The following is a 16,916-nucleotide window of genomic DNA, read 5'->3' as shown; positions in this document are numbered from 1 at the left end:
CTGGGTTCCTTTGAAATTCACACATTGTGGACAGCGTAATTACTGCAGCTTTGTGTACCCAACATGTGGCCTTGGAGTCACTGCTTGAGAGCAATTAGGAAAGGCAGGGCCCCGGGCTGAGCCCCCCTGCACTGCCCCAGAGTGACTGGAGAGCAGATTCCCCTTGACAAGCACAAGGGCCTGACATCGACGGTTAAAAACTCAACAATACCAGCTCCCAGCCCAGAGCCTGGGAGAGACTTTCACTGGGAACTTGTGTCAGGTCACCCATGCATGGAATATGGAATTAGACCTGACATACAATAGACGAGGCGAAGGAGAAGGGATGCGTGAGTAGAAGAAAGAAAGAAAAAGAAAGAAAGAAAGAAAGAAAGAAAGGAAGGAGGAGATTTATGAGTGAAGAAGTGAATGACAAAGAGATCAGATGGAGAGAGGAAGTGAAGAGCATGAGGAAGAGAGACAGAGGGAGGGAAAATCCATGAGGGGCAGAGACCCAGAGACGGACACACAGGGATTCAAACACACTTCGGTCCCAACCCGTCACTGCCGGGGCTCCGGGGTTGCGTGCGCCCCCTGCCCTGCCAGGAATGGAACATCCTTCACCTTTCAGCCTTCTCCCTGGCTCCTAAGACCGTGCAAACGGCTTTGAGTTTTGCCGCACTGAGCAGGCCGGGCTCTCAGCCCTTCTGCCCTCCCGCTCCCGGCCGCAGCAGCAGAACAGCAGCCAGAGCACCCCTGTCGCAAGCCCAGTGCCCAGCAGGCAGCTGAGACGGAGGACTCTGGGTGCTGGCCCTGGAGCTCCTCCCCAGGCATGTGCTGGCTAAGGAGCAAAGGGCAAACAGAGCAAGCTGCAGGGACCGATGAGAGCAAACTAAGCGGCCTGCGGGAGCCGCCCTCCACCCCCTCCAGCTAGCTAACTCCCTTGCATGGCCATGCCAGGGATCCAGCAGCCACCAGGCGAGGTTTGCCCAGTGAACGCAGTCTGGGGGACACAAAGGGCAGGTCTGGACTGCAGCGGGGAGCCCAGGTAGACAGTCTCGCGCTAGCGGGGCTCAGGTCTGCGCTTGGGTGGCTGGCTCAAGTCTCTGCTGGAGCCGCAATAGCCAGAGCGTGCTAGCCCGAGCCCTGCCTGCCTACCCAGGCTGGGAGACTCACTCCCAGCTGCAAAGGAAACCTCCCCGAAGTCCAGATTCTCAACGCGTTTAGGCACCTAACTCCAACTGAAATCAGCGGGAATTAGGCATCTAAATACCTTTGAGGGTCTGGGCCTAAAAGACCAGACGAGGAGGTGGCAAAACTAACAAGAGGCTTGTGAAGGGGACAGTTCTCCCTAGGATGTTGTGTATAAAGCGCTAGGTTCCAGGTGCATTTGTGCAGCCCCTCTGGAGGCACGGCAGCCGAAGGAAGGGCGCCTTCCAGTCGACTGGGGTCAGGAGATGTGAGTGCAGCTTCGCCAGAGATGCCCTGTGTGACCTTGAGGAGGTCCCTCCATCCTTGTTCCCCTGACCCTTTGTCTATTTGGATAAGGGCAAAGACCATTTCTTTGTTCTGTGTCTGTCCAGCACCTAGCACAATGGAGCCAGGATCTCAGCTGCGGCCTCTACATTCTACCATAATACACACAATTAGTACCCAGGATGTCCTCCTGAAAACAGCTTTCCAGCATTATTTGGGCATTGCTGTTTGGGAGGAGCACAGAGCAGAGGGCCGTGGAGCATGTTTCCATGATGCAATGGGGATCCAGCTGAGGAAAATGAAAGCAACAAGAAAAATGGGCTTGTCATCACTCGAGACTCAGACTGAATGTCAAGGAAAATGCCATTTTGGAGACTGCGGGATTGTCTCCAAAGTGAGTTGGTGGGAACTGCAACACATGGGACTTCTACACATGGACAATATCACTGCAAAATTTCCTGCAGGAAAAAATGGACAAGACCCATCTGGACTTTTCTGTCTCATCTTTTCTATGATTCAAAGCACAGACATGGAAACTGAGATCCCCCCTATAACCCTCTGGCATTTTTCAGTAGAATGATCGACTTGGTCCAACTCCAGCTCAGGCAGGTGCATTCTGCCTCCCTAATCCCCTTCCCTCAACCTTTCTCCCTTAAAATGTTGCAGCATGCTGCTGTCAGACAATGTTCCACACCAGAAGTGGCTGCACTTCAGTTGTTGGTTAAGCAAGTCCTACATACAACACACAGTTTGCAAGGAACACTAGAGATCCTTTGGGATGAAATACGCTAGTTCCACTTTCTCTCACAAGTGGTGTATAATTTCACTATTATTAGCATCAAGAGTCAACTAACAGGTCCTGTACTCCAGAATGTGTTTGAGTTTTTGTAAACATTTTTTACTCTGAATACAACTATATGTATATATAGTTGCATTTACCAGCATCAGTCTCTGACACAGCTAAAAAAAACACCCAACAAAAATAGTTCTCTAGGAAACTAGATCATTTCATTTGTTTTTTAAATCTGCAGCATAAAAAAAAAAAAAAGAATAATAATAAAGACAAAGGGAAGGGAAAACCGAGATGATTCATCTAGTCCAGGAAAGGTCACTACAGGATGTTGGAGGACAGTGGGTTTGAACTGGCAGGAGGCCAACCCTTTGTGTGAGGGTCCTGGTATAACTGCAGGGGATCTGGCCAATTGCTTTTGCCAGTTACAGGTACAGTGGAGTGTTTGCCCACTCACAGGTGTGAGAGATCAAGCTTCCTGCAAGAGACGGGGTTCTGGAGGCAAAGAATCATAGACTCATAAGATGGGAAGGGACCTCGAGAGGTCGTCTAGTCCAGTCCCCTGCCCTTATGGCATGGAATCTCATAGATGTTAAGCCCAGAAGGGACCATTACAATCCTCTAGACTGACCTGTATGACACAGGCCAAAGAATTGCCCCTCCATTGAGATCAGTCTTCTGCCTGCTCTGCCCTCTGCCACGTGCCAACCCTGGAGGGATATTCTGGAAGGGTGTCTAGGGAAAGGTGAGCCAGGGCCAGATTCGCAGCTGGTGCAAATCGCCGTCGCTCCAGTGATTTACACCAGGTGCGGACCGGACTCTCTACGGTTGAAAACAAAACAAGGGAAACACAAACCATGCATTGAATTGTCCCTTTGGTTCTGCGGAGCTGGCCTGGCTTTGCAGTTCAACCTGGAGACGCTTCTAACATGCAGGCGTGGAGGGAGGATTCCCACCCTGCGTCGCTGCACTGAGCTATGGCTTGGAAAGTTTGGGAGCAGCCGGACAGGCTTCTGCATCCTGGCAATCCCCCTTTTCTCCCCTTAGGGAAATACCAACATCTGTTCTGAGCAACCCAGGATGGAGACTAGCCTGCCTGCCAGGAGCAGGACTTTGGAGAGTTGCAGGGTGGAAGGGAGGGGTCACCATTAATCAAATCGGCTGCCAGGTTTTATCAATGGTCTGAATATGCTCCTTGGCTTTCATCCGTAGGGCCGCGATGCTGGAGCTCCTCTGGTCGACGTCTTCCAGAGGGTACTTGTCCACAAAGGGAGTGGCGCACTGGTACGGCGTGGGTCCCATGGATTGCATGGGCTGAGCCATGGGCGCTGCGGTGTTGAGGAAGGAGTGGCCGCCGTAGGTGGGCTGCAGGGCTTGGGTGGGCCCCATGAAACCTGGGATGCTGTGGACCGTGGTAGCGCTGGAGATGGGGGAAGTCAGCCAAGGGTCCAGAGGCAAGGAGTTGCTCATGGGCCCAACATTGGCGGTCATGGGGGGCCTGTTGAAGGACAACATGGGGGTGTCGTGGAGTTTCATTGAACTGGCTTCCATTTTCTCCTGCCGCCTCCACTTGGCACGTCTGTTCTGAAACCACACCTGCAAGAGGAGAGGCTGGACAGTGACTAGCTGCACCAAATCCTAGCCCACCAGATTCCATCAACATTCAGCACCAGAGCCACAGCCACTTAGGATTATCAGATGATTGAATACAACAGCCACCAGCAACTTTGTGGCTGCAGTGAGAAAAACTCAGAGTCTCCTGCACCAAAATCACCCTTTCCACTTCCGGAGCTAATGGAGAATCCTGCAGTATATGGCCTGTGACACCCAGCTGAGCAGTTCTGATTCCACCCAGTAGAGGGCAGAGCCAACACATACACACCAGCCAGTTCTTTCTCATACTTAGTACCCAAGGAGCACCAGAACCTGGCGATTTTAAGAATGAAGTTTCCATGACTACCCACATGTTATTACTACGCTCCATTTGCTGGGTACGAAATCCTGACGTCCTCACGCAGGCAAAACACTTGTTGATTTTTTTAACTCCTGAGTTTTTTAACTCCCTTGTCAGGGAAGTTGCTCTCGGATGATTTCAATAATATAATACCACACAGACCTCTATAGCATCTTTCCTGCAAATCTCCTACCCCAAAGCACTTTGTGGAGTTAAATAGTAAGAAGCAGAGAGGAGGAAAAAAACCGCGTGGGGTGATGTGAACAAGAGAGGAAAAATAGGGGTGGTTAGTGAAAGGCCATTCGGACCCTCAGGAACAGATTCTTTGCCCCTGTGCTGCTGCTCACGGCCAGTTATTCTTCCCTGGGGTTTTCTCAGGTTAACTCCTCTAGTTTAGATCACAGAGTCATCGATTTGAAGGTCAGAGGGAATCACTGCCAACCTCACCCAGTGATTTCCGCATCGAGCCTGTATCTTATAGCTGAGCTAGAGCCGATCTTTCAGAAAGAGACGCCCCCGTCTTGAGTTAAAGATTCCAAGTGATGGAGATTCCTTAGGTCGGTTGCTCCCTGTTAAAAATTAGCACCTTCAGCTTCCAACCACTGGAGCTTGTTCTGCCCTTGTCTGCTAGATGAATGAGCCCCCTACTATCAAAGATCTTCTCCCCATATAGGTATTAATAGACCAGGACCACGTCATCCCTTAGGAGCCCCCTCCCTGCTATTGCCTTTCACTGACCGTCCCCACATCCCATCTGTCCTTTTCCCCATGGGAGGCTGAGAAATGGTGTTCCTGACCAAGGAGGGTGCTGCCCCAGCCTTCTCTCCCCCACATAGAGTCAAGCCTGAATCTTGACCTGAGACCCTCTGCATGTTACATGCTGGGCTCCCCTCCTTTAGAGCAGTGGTTCTCACCCTTTCCAGACGACTGTCACCCTTTCAGGAGGCTGATTTGTCTTGCGTATCCCAAGTTTCGCCTCACTTAAAAACGACTTGCTTACAAAATCAGACATAAAACACAGAAGTGTCACAGCTCCCTGCTACCGAACAATTGCTTACGTTCTCATTTTGTCTGGATGGCATTTTAGTTTGCACACTGACTTCGCTAGCACTTTTTAGGTAGCCTGTTGTAAAACCAGGCAAATATCTAGAGGAGTTGATGTACCCCTTGGAAGACCTCTGTATACCCACAAGGGTACGCGTACTCCTCGTTGAGAACCATTGCTTTAGAGCATGCCCCTGGCTGTTAGCTGCACTGCAGAAAGGAGAAGCCCCTATGTGCACCCCGCAGGAATCTAGCAATGCACCTCAACCCTGACCCTACAGCACCCGCTGTAACTCCAGTCCCGGCACCAGCTATCAATGCACCTCAATGCTGCTCCAGTCCTGGTCTACCCACAACTCTGCCTATGCACCTCACACCTGCCCTGCAGCTCCCCCTGCTGTGTTCTCCCCGGGCACCTTAGTGACAAACCCTGTTACTCAAAATCGGAGGGAGATCATGATATGACGGTGTCTAATCAGTTCTGCTTCTGCAGAGGAAAATCATGCCTCAATAATCTAAAAGTAATCTATTCGAATTCTCTGAACTTGTCCGTGCAATAGCAGACAAAGGAGTAGTTGCTGATATAATTTATTTAGACTTTCAAAAGACCTTTGACAAAATCCTTCACATGAAGCTTCTAAAGAAGCTTATGCAGCCATGGTGTGAGAGGCAAAGTATTGTCATGGGTCAGAAACTGCCCAAGAGATAAAAACAAAGAGCAGGAACAAGTGATCAAGTTTCATCAAAGCCCAAGGTTAAGAGTGTGTGATGCAGGGCTTGTCTTCACTTACCTCGGAGATTCGGCGGCAGTCGACAGGAGTTACGCAAACTATGCAAAAAACTTGCGTAACTCCCGTCGACTTCTCTGCTTCTCTTCTGCGCGCCGTCTTCACTGCACTGCGCCGACGGGAACCGCGTTCCCGTCGACGCAGCGCTATGCCATTTGAGAAGGTGGTCCTAATACGTCGATTTCTGGATCGACTGAGCGGGTCTTCACTGACCGCTCAGTCGATCCAGAGAAGTTGATCTGACGGCGGCAAATTTGCTGCCGTCAGTGACGACGTAGCCACAGATTCTAACCTAGGACTGATGTTTCTTACTGATCTGGAACAGGAGGTGAAAGGTAAGTTAGCAGAATTTGCAGGATACAAAATTATTTAGGCTAGTCAAAACCAGAGGAGACCATGAGGAACTTCAGAGGACTCAAAAGGAATGGGACAGGGAATGAAATGGCCACTCTTCTAAGGTCGCTATATAAATCTATGGGAGACCCTCCCCTGGAATACTGTGTGCACTCCTGCTCACCGCATGGCAAAAAGCAGAACCAGAGGGGTTCAGTGGTGGGTGACAATCCCACTTATGGCATGGGAACTCTCTCCTGTGAAGAGGGACTGAAAAGACTGGGGATTGTTTATCTTCAAGAGGAGGCAAACAGAAGGGGGCAGGCTAGAACGATCTGCAAGAATGACTAGAGGATGTGGGCCAGAAATGTCTCTTCGCCCTGTCTCACCTCTTCTGAACACGGGGATCTGACCAGCCTAGACCTGCTTGAACCTTTGGGACATGGGCAGCCAGCCAGCGGCTAGGACTCATTTCAAACTCCTTTCATTCAGAGCCTAGGCCAGTTCTGATCCCATGTGTCTGGAGACAAAAGGCCAGAAATTGCATGCTCTGCCCCCCACAGCCCCGGGACTTTTCCATTTCACACTTGATCTCGTTTCCAATGCATTTTATCCCTTTTGTTTTCCAAATTCTTTTCCAGTTTCCTTCCGTTTCCCCTGTGGATCTGTTACTCCGTTCGTTCAGGAATCTCTGCACTGCTTGCAATGATAACAACAATACCTGGCTCCTGTCTAGTGCTCTGCATGTGCAGATCTCAAAGTGCTTCACGGCCGGTACCGTATTTATTCTCACAACCTCCTGTGGGGCAGGACGGGGCAGGATTATTATCCCCATGGCAGAGATGGGAACTGAGGCACAGGGAAGCTACGTGACTTGCCTAAAGTCACATGGGCAGTCTGTAGCAGAGCAAGCAAGGACTTGCACCCAGTTCTCCTGAGCACTAGGCTTGTGCCCTAACCACTGGACCATCCTTCCTCTGATTTCCAAAGGGCACTGCACAGTTAAAAATCATGGGCCTAACCATTCCTAGTGATTTCAGTTCAGTTACAGCAAAGATCAATGGGCTTTTAAAGCCCCTTTCCCGTGCTGCTAGTAACATTTTGGATTTATCAGAACCAATGAGCTACCAGAAATGTTTCCAGTTTGCCTTTCAATCAGCTTAGACTGGCCTGCTCCACGGTCCGTTTACAGTCAGTGAGCATCCTGGGGGCAGATCTTCAGCTATTGTCCATGGTCGTAGCTCCACTGACGGCAATGGAGCTTTGACCACTAACACCAGATGAGAACTGGCTACGCGAGCTGTTCTCACCTCCTGGGCAACCAGTGACTCGACTACCAGTGAGATCAATGGGTGAAGAACTGCCGGGTATGCGCCATTACACTGTATTTCAGAACACTGTGTTTTTGTGCCCCCATTCTACCAAGTCTCATTATATCTAATTAAAACGAACATCAGTGGTCACAATGAACGAACCACATGCACTAAGAAAGGTGCCACCCTTGTACGTTTTAAAAACCAAGTCTCGCTGCTTTACACTACGCACAGATCTGCAGCGGGCTGGCTGGTGTTTTGAGTGAATCAACAGAATCTGACTGTCCATTTCAGTTAGAAATCACACTAACCATATCAGTATCAAATACCTGAATATCATACCCCCTGCACGGATGTCCCTAGTGGTAGGTTTAAACTTACGTGGCTGGACATGCTTATCAATGTGTCTGTTAATCCTTTAGAAAGTGCCGTGGAATATGCAGCTACCCATGTATAGCATACTGTTAATGACCTTTTAATTGATTTTCTTGTTTAATTACTCAGGGTAGTTTCCAAATTAAGAAGGAACTAGTTGATCCAATCATCCCCAGTTTGTGGGGAAGGAACAAACATTGACTGAAACTCTTCTGCTCTGTCTTTTACTAGCCAATCACGTGCTTCCACATATGTTAGGGCAAAGATCTACTGATGAAAATAAAATGCTGCCCTTCTGTTTCATTTATATGGCTTTGGTCTGGAGGCAGGCCCCAGGCACCACAGGTACCATAAGGAATTGGCTGGTGTGTATGTGTACACCACTGCCCCCTATTGGAGAGAATGGGAGCTGTTCAGCTATGTGTCATAGGGTATGTACTGTTAAGAGCTAGTGGAGATTCTCCTTTAGCTCAAGTGTTAGTGGCCTGAGCTTTTGGAGCAGCAGGATCTGCTGTGAAGCTGCAGTTGGCTTCCCTGGGCAGTGCATTGACCACTGCACACCTTTCTGATGCCTCCTCCCAGCCACTGGTGGCATATAGCCACCCCCAGGCCTGGCACAAGGCCCGGTGCCATCTCTGTGAGTCAAGCCCCAGGGAGTGATGAAGGCCTCTGCACTAGGGTTCTCCTCTTCTCCCTCTCCCACATATATCACCTCCACAGCTCAGCTAGCGACAGGGAAAGGCAATGAAGCCTGGCTCAAGCGTAATGGGGGACTGTGGCCCAGCTCGGAGCCCATTCAAAAGAGGAACAAGGTCCTGGAAACTAGCTCCTGACCACATGTGGTCCTCCAAGACCCCTTGTGGTCCCTCTCGCAAAGGTGGCTGTCCCTTATCCTGGCCGAGAGGGGCAGTCAGCCTCCACAGCCCGTTCACTCCTTGGTTCTCCACTGCTACTTCCAACAAGGATATGGATTGTGATGTGGACACCTGGCCACAATGAACTGACTATACTGATACCACAGTGATAGATAGATAGATAGATAGATGGGTATGTGCAAGGATGGATAGCTAGCTAGTAGGGTATCTATGGGGAGTGATGAATGGACGGATGGATAGATAGACAGATAGTGGGGTATAAATGGATAGATAGATTAAAGAGCATAGAACTGAACTGAGACAAGACTCCACACCAAACTTTTTCCAGGCAGACCAGAAGATGGAATGATTTCTGGTCCCTACTGACATAGAATCACAGAAATGTAGGACTGGAAGAGACCTCAAGAGGTCATCAAATCCAGCCCCCTGGGTTGAGGGAGGACCAAGTAAACCTCGCCCATCCCTGACAGGTATTTGTCCAGTCTGTTCTTAAAAACCTCCAATGATGGGGCTTCCACACCCTCCCGTAGCAGTCTATTCCAGAGCTTTTGACTGCCCTTGGAGTTAGAAAGTTTCTCCCACCATCTAACCGAAATCTCCCTTGCTGCAGATTAAGCCCATTACTTCTTGTCCCACCTTCAGTGACCACAGAGAACAATGGATCACCGTCCTCTTCGTAACAGCCCTTAGCATACGTGCAGACTGTTAGCAGGTCCCCCCTCAGTCGTCTTTTCTCAAGACTCCACATGCCCAGCTGTTATAACTTTCCTCATAGCTCAGGTTTTCTAAACCTTTGATTATCTTTGCTGCCCTTCTCTGGACACTTTACATTTTGTCCACATCTTTCCTCACGTGAGGCCCCCAGAACTGCATACAGTTCTCCCCCTGTGCCCTCACCAGTGCCAAGCAGAGCGGGACAGTTACCTCCTGTGTCTTACATACGATGCTCCTGTTAATACACCCCTGGTATTAGACTGGGATTAGCAGCTGCATCACATTTGTTGACTCATGTTCCATATTCAATTGAGCTAGACGTAACCCGTGACTTAGCAGTGAAAGGTTCCTGCAGGCACCATTGATTCACCTGGTGCCCAGGAGTAACAGAGTCGTCTGGCCTTCCCTCACCTGCACTCTGACCTCCGGCAGATTGACTTTCATGGCCAGCTCCTCCCGGCTGTAGACGTCTGGGTAGTGAGATTTTTCAAAGGCCCTCTCAAGCTCGTGCAGCTGGTAGGTGGTGAAGGTTGTGCGGTTTCTGCGATGTTTCTTCTTAGGCTGCTCCTCCTCCGTGTTCTCCGGCGTGGTGCCCTCGCTGTCCACGCTCTTCCGCAGCTCACTCAGCTCTCCCTCGCATTTATTTAGGAACATGTCGGCTTCTGCGGAGGGGACAGTAGCTGGGGGTTAGATCGGAGCTGGGCTGGGAACGCCAGCCTCACAGGTCCCTCGGTCACACTGCAGCTGCAGCTGGAGCAACTTAAGACTTACTCGTAAGTAGCAACTGTTAAGTTGCAAACTATACCCAGGGACCAATTTATCTGCCAGTGAAAGGCAGCCACCTCTGTGGTGGAATGTGACAGCTATTTAAAGTGCCCAGCAGGTTCAGGCTAGCGAGTGAGGAAGAATCGGCCTGCACGCGGTGTTTGTACTGATCTAAATATAGTGGTTAGGAACTGTGCATCTCTGAGAATAAGCTTTGTGCCCATATCCCTGCATCCACACTAGGCGGCTCTCCCAATGTAGCCAGACATCAGTACAAAACCAGCCCTAAAGGAACCTGCCTGGGGGAAGTGAGACAATTACCCACCTGGACAGAGGGGCTGAGCCTCCTCCTTGCCAACAGTGCCTTTCTCTAGCTCACTCCTGGGCCTCAGCTCTGAGCCGGAACTAACATGCAGTGCTTCTTTGTATCCCACTCGGGCAGCCGCTCAGCCCTGACTCAGAGATAAGGCCCTTCCCACGGACTCATCTGCTCCACTTCAGACCTTCCCCCAAGCTTTGCTTGCAAGACCAGTAGAGATTCGTGGCGCAGCATCGACCAGCTCTCTGGGCTCTTTGCCCTTATTCATCCCTTCCTGGCTATTCACTGACACTCCCCTGAAAGGCCGCTGAGATCTCATGGGAAACATTCTGGCTAGAAATAGCCCTGAAGCTAGATCTGACTTTCCGCAACGCCTCTGCCCCTCACTCACAAAGGACTCCTGGCATCCAAACAGCACCGTGAGAAGGGCATCAGCAACACAGGTCAGATAAAGCAGCACCTCCTGGCTGCTTTGTGCCTCTCCAGCACTTCAAAGCAGCCATAAACCGGGTCAGTTAACCCGGCTTTACAGTCGCTTTGGGTCACAGGGTGGTTCAAAGTAACCAGAGTGCACGGATAGACAGACAGACAGACCGACAGACTCCAAGGAACCACGTTGTTCATTCCTTTAAGAGTTGACCTGCTCCTGCCGCTTATTCCCTATACAAAGTCATAACCCCTCCCTTTCTGACATCCGACTGGGTCTCACAGCAGCCTATTGGGATGTTACCCAAACCAGAGGGGTAGGCTGCAGGAGTTGCAGCATTGTCTAGTGGGGAAAGCGAGGGGCTTGACATGGCTTTAAACATCTGGGGCTCTAGTCCCGGCTCTGCCACCGACTGGCCACATGCCCTTGGACATTTCTCTTTCCCTCTTGGTGCCTCAGTTTCCTCTCTGCGTAAAATAATCTCCACCATAGTGAAGCACTTTGAGATTGTCCAATGAAAGCAGCTAAGGAACATGATTCACACGCAGGAAGAGGACAGGAGGGAGTGTCTGACCTCTGCTCAGGGAGTTTCCCAGGAGGCGCCAGATGCTTTTTACTGGCAAAATCCCAATTCCCTTGGAGTCCATGGGAGTTCTGCCTTTAGCGTCAACACGATCTGGATTTGTGTCTGCGTGCACACCAAGCCACTCTTCCGGCAGCATTATAACCAGCACTGCAGCATCACAGCAACTGGGCATGATTTTTAGAGAACCAAGCCCCTAGCGAGAGAACCTGGCCATGTTCAAACCAGAACCACAAAGGCATAAGCCCGGTGGGGGTTCCTTTCAAACAGCAATGCTCCCCAGCAGGAGAGAGGATGGACAGACAAGGCTGGGCTGGGAAATGAGGGCTTGATCCAGTTCTCACAGAATCACAGGGCTGGAAGGAACCTTAAGAAGTCACCCAGTCCAGCCCTCTGCACTGAGGCAGGAACAAGTAAACCTAGACCATCCCTGACAGGTGTTTGTCCAACCTGTTCTTAAAAACCTCCAACGGGGATTTCACACCCTCCCTGTTCCAGAGCTTAACTACCCTTATTGTTAGAAAGTTTTCCTAATATCTAACCTAAGTCTCCTTTGCTGTAGATTAAGCCCATTGCTTGTCCTGTTTTCAGCGGACATGGAGAACAATTGATCACCGTCTTCTCTATAACAGCCCTTACAACCCTGCCCCCCCGGCCCAGTTGTCTTTTCTTAAGACTAAATATGCCCCGGTTTTTTTAACCTTTTCTCATAGCTCATGTTTTCTAAACCTTTTATCATCATTTGTTGCTCTCCTCTGGATTCTCTTCAATTTGTTTCCAGCTTTCTTAAAGTGTGGTGCCCAGAACTGGACCCAGGACTCTGAGTGCAGAGCAGAGTGGGACAATTACTTCCTGTGTCTTACCTACCGCACTCCTTTTAATACATCTCACAGTGATATTAGCCTCGTTTGCACTTGCATCAGATCGTTGACCCATATTCAATTTGGGATCCACTGTAACCCCCAGATATTTTCCAGCAGTACTGCCGCCTTGACAGTTATTCCCCATTTTGCAGCTGTGCATTTGATTCATTTCCCCAGGTGTGAAACTTTGCACTAATCTTTATTGAATTTCATCTTGTTGATTTCAGACCCATTTGTCAAGGTCATTCTGAATTCCAATCCTGTCCTCCAAAGTGCTTGCAACCCCTTCCCACCTGGCGTCATCTGCGTATTTTAGATGCCTACATTTCACTCCATATTAAAGGACCGTCTGCTGCATTGGCTTCAAAGCCATCCACATTAAACAGAGAGTCAGTGAGCCAGATCCTCAGCTGATCTAAATCAACAAGTCTTCACTGAAGCAGATTTATCACGCTGAGGGTCTGCCATGGTACCTACCTGTGCCCCCTATACAGAGTTAGATTGTGATGAATACAGTGCCGTAGCCCTAATGAGAATGCACCCAAAGCTATATTTGCACACTCACTCTTTGTTTAAACACCAGTGGGACAAAAGTAAGGCTGGTGAATAGATCTGTTCCACGCCTGAATGCAGCGGAAGCTTTGGCTATGCAAATTCTGCAGGATCCAGCTCAATCTAGTGTGAAGTAAGGGAGCTTCAGCGTGGGTCTGTGACTAAAACACCAACACTAAAGACATTCTGTTTCACTGTCTATGACCCTGCCTAAATGAAGGAAATTTGCACCTGTATAACTATTTTGGTATATTATCTGAATAAACTATGGCGGTGTAATTCCACTGTGCTGGAATTACAGCACTGGTATTACATTGACAGCATGCAAAGTTTCTTAACACAGACAGACAGACAGACAGACAGACAGAAAGACAAGATTAGATAGAGAGATAGATAGATAGATTCTATTTTACATGGGTGATTATTAAATTCTTTAAGCTATTGATTGTATGTTTATTTATCAACAACAAGCTTTCACAATTTAGTGTCCATGTCAAGAAGTGAGAAAAATTATATGAAAAACAGAAATTAAAAATGTTTCATCTGAAAAATCAAAGTAATAAACCACCTGCCAAGTAAATTAATTCAAACTTTAAGTTAATATGGCTGTGAATCAAACTAGATCAGCATTGGATTTTTAATTTTTAGAGTTTAAATCGTTTTCTTTCTTTCTTTCTTTCTACTATCACTTTCTCTACCTGATTTAGCAAAGTAAAAATTCTCTTGTAATGTCTTTGATGATATATTTGTCCATTCAATACAGATCACCTAAGAAAATAATTAAATTACACATCACCAGTCCCTGAAGTTTTCTTACAAAAAGTATCTTGATAATAATGAGAAAGATACGCAGTTGTCGGACCAGTAAAATCCACATTTCAGGGATACAATAGAAATAGGATAAAGTAAGATTTCTTTAAAAAAAAAAAAAAAAAAAAAACCCAGCTATACAATGTCTGAAAAAATCACAAATAAAATCTGAAATTTAACCTGCTTTAAAAAAAAGTGTTCATCATCTTTTTGATATTTCTCTTTTAAAATATGAATTTAGATCTGGATAATCTTTACTTGCTGGAGATAATATGGCACTTGAAATTCTATGACATAAAATAACTACGGAAACCAACGGTAGAAAAAATACAGACTCTTCTAGCTCCCTACACACCAGCTCTGTGGATTGGCCATTCTGAAGGGTATTCCCTTTAAATGCAAAACGAATAGAGATAAACCAGCAGAAGGACTAAAAGACACATAGTGATATTAAATCGAGATGGTTGGGGGGAAAAGCTTCCCCCAACAGGACATGGTTTCTTTATATCTCTGCCGCCCACCCCCTGTTTCTAGCTAATGAACATTTTTTCCCTGAGTGTTTATAAGCGTTTTCAAACCTTGGAACAATTCGTCTTTAAGCTTTTTATCCAGTATATCTGAAATCTTTCTGTAGCATTTGATGAGGATTAACAGCCCCTTTTTATCTGTAGGGATCTAATACAAACATTTAAATAAAACAAAAATACATAATCCCAGGATATTTCTTCAGAAGTAAATGTGATCAGATCGCTTGCTGGGATAATGATGTACTGGGGTTTGTGGTGCCTCTTACATATAGCCGCACACACATATGCACACACGTGTGTGTCTAAAGAAATTAAAAAGGAAATTACATTCCAACTAAATAAATAACTAAATAAAAGATTCCACTGTATATGTGTGTGTGTATACACAAATAGATACACAACTATAATAGATACACACGTGTGTGTGTATTTGAAGTAATTAAAAAGGAAATTAAATTAAGTAACTAACTTAATAAAATGAAGTAAATGAAAGATCTCTTCCTGTGTTTGCGTGTTGATAGATAGATAGATAGATAGATAGATAGTTCTCACAGGTATACACATATTTACATACCTACACATACCTGTGTAGACATACTCACACTAACATGCATACAAAGAGAGATCTTTTAGATAGTTAAATGTCCTTATTAATTTCTGGCGGGTAAAATGAACACAATATTTTGAAGGCCCCTTTCGGGGTCTGATCTGTTCAGACTCGGATCCAAATTCGACGTCCCAGGCAGTTACCAACTTCCACCCCCCGCCCCCGGCTCCGTCGGTGGCTCTGCCCCGGGCTTTGGGGGGCGTTATGTGGAAGCCGAAGGAGTTGATCGGCGCTTTGCTATTTCCTAGCGAGGCTCTGACCGTCCCGCCCGCTGCACAAATGACCGACGGGTCTGGAGGATGCCCCGGGTCGGCCGCTCCCTCCACAGCCGGGGCTGCCCCGGAGGAGCGAGCGGGATCCTCGCCCCAGCCCGGCCACACCCAGAGGGAGCTGAGCCCAGCCCAGACTCCCCCAAGCCAGGGGCTGAGCGGCTGGACGGCAGGGAACCAGACCCTCGGCCCCTCGGCCCAGCTCCCAGCGCCTCCCGCTCAGGCTCTCCCCCGCCAAGCCGGGCTGCCCCCCGGACGGCCCCACGGCTCAGCGGAGCTCACACGGTGCCTCTGTCCCGGCTGGGGACGCAGAGGGTCCCCCCCAGGCTGGCCCCAGCTCTTGGATAAAGCGGGGAGCGGAGCCCAGCGGCCGCCCCGTCACCATCGCCCCCCGCCCGCGGCTGCTTTGATTCTCGGGGGTCGCCCCCATCGCCCAGATCTCGGCCCCGCCGGGCAGCAGCGCCTGTCAATGGGGGGGGGGGCAGAGGGGACCCCCCGGTCCGGACCCCGCGTCTCTGGAAACAGCCCGGAGTGACTCGGGGATGGCCCGGGGCGGCTGCTCCCAACCCCCGGCCTCACCGAACCGAACCGAACCGAACCAACGCGCCGGGGTCTGCAAACCGCCCAGCCGGGCACGGGCCGGTCCCCCCGGGCGGGGAAGGGGAGCGGAGCGGAGCGGACCGCGGGCACTGGCTCCCCGGGGGCAGACGCGGCGATTCATGCTCGCTCGTCCTGCGGCGGCAAAGCCGGGCCCCGGGGCCAGGCGCTGCACCTCTGCGGAACCGGGGTCACTCCGGTTTGGGACACAGACAGAGGGGAAAAGCCTCCAACAACTTCGCCTCCACACGTGGGCCGGGAGCTTCCCGCTAAAACGCCTCCAACGATTGCTCCCCCCCCCCCCCTCCACACACCCACCCACCCCCGGGCAAAGCAGGACCCCGGGCGGCCCCCGCGCCCCGGAGCGCACAGCTGCGGCTGGATCCGGTTCCCAGCCCGGACGCTCCGCAGGGGACCGGCTCGGGCACCGCTGCCCGGGGAGGTGCCAGGCGGGGGCAAGCGGCTGCCTGGGTAGGAGCCCGAGGAGGGGCCTGGGGGATGCTCCGGCCCTGCACAGGGGCAGGTGGCTGGGAGCCCCCTTTGCCCCGGGGGGTGGCTCTGGCTGTGCCCCCCACCGCCGGGGCGGGACGGTCGCGGCTGGATGTGACTCGCAGACCGAGTTACCGTACAAAGCCGCCTCCTCCGGGTGCGAGCCCAGGGGCTCGGCGCTGTAGGGAGCCGGCGGCTGCTCCAGTCTGCTGGCCTCGCCCAGGCTGCCCGCGCCGCTTCTGCTGGCCGTGGGGCCGGGCGCCTGCAGGGGGCCCAGGAGCGAGTCCTGATCCCTGCTAAATCCCAGGATCACGTCGATGCTGTGCACGCGCCCGGCACCCCCCGCGCCGCTCCCGCAGCCCCTGAGCAACACCTGCTGCTGCGGCAGGGCCAGGGGGGCGGCGGGGGGCTGCAGGGCCTCTGCCTCCAGCACGTTCATGAGGCCCTCCTGCAAGACCAGGTGCATT

General features: G+C 50.4%; 1 protein-coding gene across 1 annotated transcript; it reads right to left on the bottom strand.

The window, feature by feature from the left end:
* Positions 1-3,397: 3,397 nt before the first annotated feature.
* Positions 3,398-16,915, bottom strand: RAX2 (retina and anterior neural fold homeobox 2). The gene is made up of 3 exons (XM_067554153.1): positions 16,585-16,915; positions 10,053-10,303; positions 3,398-3,841 (listed from the first exon to the last, which is right to left on the bottom strand). Exons 1-3 carry the CDS (start codon positions 16,913-16,915, stop codon positions 3,398-3,400), a joined length of 1,026 nt encoding a protein of 341 aa, XP_067410254.1.
* Between the last annotated feature and the right edge of the window lies 1 nt (position 16,916).

Source organism: Emydura macquarii, unplaced genomic scaffold, assembly GCF_026122565.2.
Source record: "Emydura macquarii macquarii isolate MOO-44397 ecotype Brisbane River unplaced genomic scaffold, CSIRO-AGI_Emac_v2 contig_306, whole genome shotgun sequence".
NCBI classification, from domain to species: domain Eukaryota; kingdom Metazoa; phylum Chordata; order Testudines; family Chelidae; genus Emydura; species Emydura macquarii.
Note: the sequence above shows the minus strand (reverse complement) of the source record. Positions and strands in the feature narration are given on the sequence as shown.